Genomic DNA, 5,185 nt, shown 5'->3' with positions numbered 1-5,185 from the left:
GCATCAAGATCACCAGGAGATGAATCAGCAAAAAGTGAAATCACAAAGACCAATTTTGTATTCATCACAGCAACGGCAAGTGAATAGAATGCATGCACATTGTTGGCATTCATGTCACTCAAACCCATCATAACATTTGACATGACAGAATGCAGCATAATGCAGATGGATTCCACTGGTTATTATTTAAAACCATCAGTTAACTAACAAACAAGGCATATAGGGAGTGAATTCAAATGATCTACTGCATTGTAAATCTGCGATTTTTTGTTATTTTTTATTTATTTTTTACCATCGACAGTGTCAGAATGATGAATGATTCTTCTCCGGTACAGTACATGTACAGTATGGTACTACATACAGTAATACTGTTTCACTCACCTTGTGGAGCAAGGACAGTAGTGAAGACCTCAAAGCGTTCATTACTCTGCATGTAGATACGCTGCATGTTGGAGATCTGAGTCACACTCACACACTGACTGAGGGTTCTGCAAGCTCACTGCCAGCCTTACATAAACCCAGGTGACTAACCCACTGCAGCACTGGCCAGGACGGGACACACGCACACAGACTCAGACTCAGTCACACACACAGACTCAGGCACACACGCACACACGCACACACACACACACACACACACACACACACACACACACACACACACACACACACACACACGTATACACTGAATTTAAGCAACAATCTGTATTTTTCTCTAGATAGCAATCAAAAGCACACAGCCATACTTGTTTAAAAACAACTTGTTTTGAATGGAGATGCTGCATAAAAGGTTTGAAGTCTAAATGGAAGAACTAACGGAGGTCAATTAGTGGCATGCTCATTAAAAACCTCATTAAAATACTAGTTCTCCGAGATCATGCTTGACCAGCTCTTCCTTGCGCCTTTGCCTATTGTTTCTTGTCCATCTGGTCACTGGCAAGGGGTACTGCGAGACCACCACCCCTGCATGCCCAACATTGACGAGATTTCATAATTTCACCTCATCAGAGTGCATGATTGATTTGGGGGTACTGACTTGTGTCCCATTTTCCAGTGGCCAGGGCGAGAAGGAAGAAAGATGATTGAGCGCTTGGGATGGGGGGGCACCAGTCAGCAGATGGCGATTAACAGCCCCCGCTGCCACTCCAACACCCACAATCACCCTCCCCATCCCCTTATGAACAGACCTTGGCAGCATGCTTGTGTCAGCAATCAAACACTATCCATCAATAAAGTGAGAGATTATGCAGTGAGTCAGAAACAAAAATATAACTGAGTGTAGTTAGGACAGCACAACTGTAACGGAAAAGGTTCATGCATGTGGCACAAAGATTCTTGCTAAAATGCAAATCACAATTTTTCTCCTTAAGTTAAGAATTGTGATACCGATTCTCTCTCTATCTATACATATATATTTATATATTATATATATAAACAGTCATTGCACTCATATATGCAAGTATGATATGCTGTCAGTAAAAATGGCTTGGTGGTTGTTGGAAGAAGACATTAATTTGATTTCCTAAAAGAAATGCAGTTACAGAATAGGCATTTCGTCTGATACAGTACCTATTTGAGGTTGATCCTGTGAGGAGTTAATTATGACAATGTTAACTGAGTGAACAGAGAATATAGGTTTGAAACTTGACAATGAGAGCCATGGCTTAGCCTGAAGGACGGATTAAGAAGCATTGTTTGTGTGTCCAGTCCACACCAATGCAACTCCATGCAACTGCCATTGGGGATAATGGTAGTTGCATGTTGCAAGGAGTTGCATTGGTGTGGACTGGCCTTAAGACAAGTATATTACACTGGCATAAAATGTTCTTGTAAATCCACAGAAGTGGGACTACAGATCATAATATCCTAGTGATAAAACAGAATGTCTGATTCATGTTTTTTTTAACTATATGGGTAAGGCAGAGCCAGTAGTTTTTCAGGGTATATAAAATGTGTTCAACCCTTTCAAATAGGTTTGTTTGGTGAGTCCAAACTCAAAAACAAAGACTTTAATCAAAACAGATGAGTGAATTAGAGCTTAAGTTCTATAACAACCCAGTGTTTCTTCGAAGAAAGTACATTAGCACTCAATTCTATCTTTTAATTATTACCTGCCAACATAATCAAAATCTTTTTTCTTTTAACATTTTATTTAACATGGTCACTTTTTTGTTGTAATTTTCAATTACTTGAATTTTAGTCTTTTAAGTGAGATAGTATAACTAAAAATACATTAACTTGAGGTGCTCAACTGTGCAGGTGCAAGTTCTTATAACATCAGCATTATGCACCAAACAACTAACTAATACTGCAGAGGCAACAGAGTTCTATTCACTCTTGCTTTGATTTTTGACAAAGCAGATTTTTTAATCTGTGTTGTTATTCATGTCCTCACTGTTTTGCCTGATTCACTGTATTTTTGCTATTATTTTAATGTTGTTTTATACTTTTGCTTTTTTTTGGCTTTGTTAAATTATTTGTACTTTTTCTGTAATTGTATTCTTGCTCTGTAAAGCAGTTTGAGCTGCATTTCATGTCATGAAAGGTGCTAAACAAATAAAATGTATTATACATAATTTTCAATGTATTACATGCCAAAGTGCCATAGACTGCAATTGTTAAAAGAAAACAAACAATTCTATCCAATTCCGGTTTTAATATGGGTTGAAATAAGTAAAACATACGAAGTGTTACACATTATTAACAGGAGGGGGCATCAGGTCCTTTGATATATTTCGAATCCTGAGGGCAATATTTACATTTCAGCATGAAAAACAATTTGGACGAGAACACCTGACAATATTACATCACTGCCCGTCATACAGCAGGGCACCTCCAGTCTTTTTTATGTCACATGTTGAGTTCACTGCGTTGACAAGGCACATTGGATGTTGGACACAGATTCATGAGTTATCATCGCTTCCCAGGTTTCCCCTTGCCTCCTCCAGCCTTACCCCCCATGCGTCCTCCAGGCTTACCCCCTTTGCTTCCTCCAAACTTACCACCCCCTTTGCCTCCTCCAAACTTACGCCCTTTGTCTCCTCCAAACTTACTCCCTTTGTCTCCTCCAAACTTAGCCCCTTTGCCTGGCCCGTCCCATCCACCCCCTTTGCCTTTGCCTTTCCCTTCCCATCCTCCCCCTTCTCCCCCTCCTTTACCTTTCCCACCCTTCCCTTTCCCAGAGAAGCTTCCGCCCTTCCGTCCTTTCTTTCCTGCGCCCTTCTTGTATCTGGCTGCAGCCTCCTCCCGGTCGTCTTCACGCATCTGCTTGTTGACAGCTCTAGTGATGTCCAGCTTTGGTTTCTTACTGTCCATGATGTTCAGAAGGTCCAGCTGCTTTTGTTTTTCACTAGAAAAGTCACCTATGACGGGCTGGAATTTCCTCTTCTTGCCCATGTTCTTGGGGGGTTTCTCTTTGGGCAGGCGGTCCTGGAATTTGCCCGCCGACGCCGTGGAAGTCCTGGCCACGCTGACGGCCAGGGCCAGCTCAGATTTAGACTGCGACGTTGAAGTGGTCAGTCCAATACCTGGCACCTTGATCTTCTGGGACCTGGCGATGTTCCTCAGCCGGTGCAGCTCGTTCTTCGCCACTCTCTCCTTCTTGTCGGTGTTGCGCTTCTGGAACTGGTCCTCGTTGGGGTCCGCGGTCACAGGGACCTCGATCAGCCACTCCTTGGTGTCATCCTTGGCCCTCTTGTAGCCAAAGCGCCGTTTCCAGTCCTTGGCGACATCGTCCCACACCAAATTGGTTCTCCTCTTTTTCTGGATGCCCTTCAGTTTAGCGAATTCCTCCCATTTGGTCGGGGCTCTTGGTTTGGGCATAGGCTTCTCTCTGGGCAGTGGGGTGGTCGGGTCGGGCAGTTTGGCAACGATCACCTGAATTGAAACAAAGTGAGACATGGAATACATTCAAGCAAATGTTTAAAATGGACATACTAGATAGATATAGGATAGAATAGCTAGTTGGGTACAACAGAGGTAGGTTTAGATCAGGAGCATCATTTCGACTGTCTACTATGTTTGATTTGATTGTTTCTTTGTTTTTTTTGGAGGGGGGTTCAAGGTGAGAGTGTTAACACTGGGGCGGAAATACAAAAAACATTTATCTGAATGTTTGAGATATTTGAGATACATAAAGGGGTAAGACCTGACAAGTTTTCACAAAACTTCTTCCTACTCCTTTTTCAAACATGGAATATAATTTAAAGGACGATGATAACTTTGGTGCTGTTTTTTTTCCTTCCTCTTTGTCTTTTTCACATTTATATTTTTAATATGCTTCCTATCTTCAACCACTTATCCGGAATCGGGTCGTGGGGGTAACAGGTCTCTTCCCAGTGAGTGGGACGTACAGCGAGGACCTCCCTATCGAGACGCTGGGGAGGCATCCGTACTAGATGCACCGACCAAATAAACTTGGAAAGGAGACAGTTTATGTCATAAACTGGATCCTTTCCAAGTCAAGGAGCAGCAGTTCTACTCCGAGTCTCTCACGGATGACCGAATCTCTATGGGGAGAGGCCTGCCACCCGTCTGAGAAAGCTCATTTCGGCCGCTTGTATCCACGATCGTATTCTTTCGGTCATGACCCCGATCGACCCCCACTTCATTTTCATGCTCTAAATAAATAAATAAATGAAATCACCTCCTCGCATCGCTCCGACGGCAGCTTCCAGATCTCGTTGACGAGCAGCTGCGTGTTGTCGCGGGCCAGCGACTGCAGAAAGTCCTCTTTCTTCTGCTCGCGGAACTCACGGACGTCGATCAGGTTCTTGTCAAAGGCGGCCAGGTTGCCGATGTCGTATTCGAGGTCGAGCTCTTTGTGGACGGTGATGCTTTTCAGTCTTTCCGCCTCTTCTTGCTCGGCTTTGGCCAGCACCTCCTCTACGTTGCAGGCAGCCATCATGCTAGTTACTTAGGTGGTGGAGGAGCGTGGTCTCTCTCTCTGATCTCTTCCTCAGTAAAAAGGCACGTGTGATGTTGTCACCGGGCAAATACAACACAATTACTTCCGGGTTATTTACGGGGTTGCCATATTTTGTGGGATAAATAAGCAACCAGGTCTGTGAAAACAGACCAGACCATATAAAGAGCCCTTTGCCCTTTATATTTACTATTTATATATTTATTAATTAGTAAATGTATGTATGTATTTATTTACTTACTCTTTGGTCATATATATTAT

At 42.9% G+C, this 5,185-nt stretch overlaps 1 protein-coding gene across 1 annotated transcript; it reads right to left on the bottom strand.

Annotated features, from left to right (window-relative positions):
* Nucleotides 1–2,913: 2,913 nt before the first annotated feature.
* On the bottom strand, nt 2,914–4,964 carry rrs1 (ribosome biogenesis regulator 1 homolog; the record flags this gene model as incomplete). The annotated part of the gene is made up of 2 exons (XM_080417461.1): nt 4,646–4,964; nt 2,914–3,876 (listed from the first exon to the last, which is right to left on the bottom strand). The coding sequence occupies exons 1-2, from the start codon at nt 4,904–4,906 to the stop codon at nt 2,914–2,916; spliced, it is 1,224 nt and encodes a 407-aa protein (XP_080273587.1). The 5' UTR covers nt 4,907–4,964.
* Between the last annotated feature and the right edge of the window lie 221 nt (nt 4,965–5,185).

This window comes from Gymnoscopelus braueri (assembly GCF_963280865.1).
Source record: "Gymnoscopelus braueri genome assembly, chromosome: 21".
NCBI lineage: Eukaryota > Metazoa > Chordata > Actinopteri > Myctophiformes > Myctophidae > Gymnoscopelus > Gymnoscopelus braueri.
The sequence above is the reverse complement of the archived record's forward strand: the minus strand, read 5'-3'. Positions and strand labels throughout refer to the sequence as shown.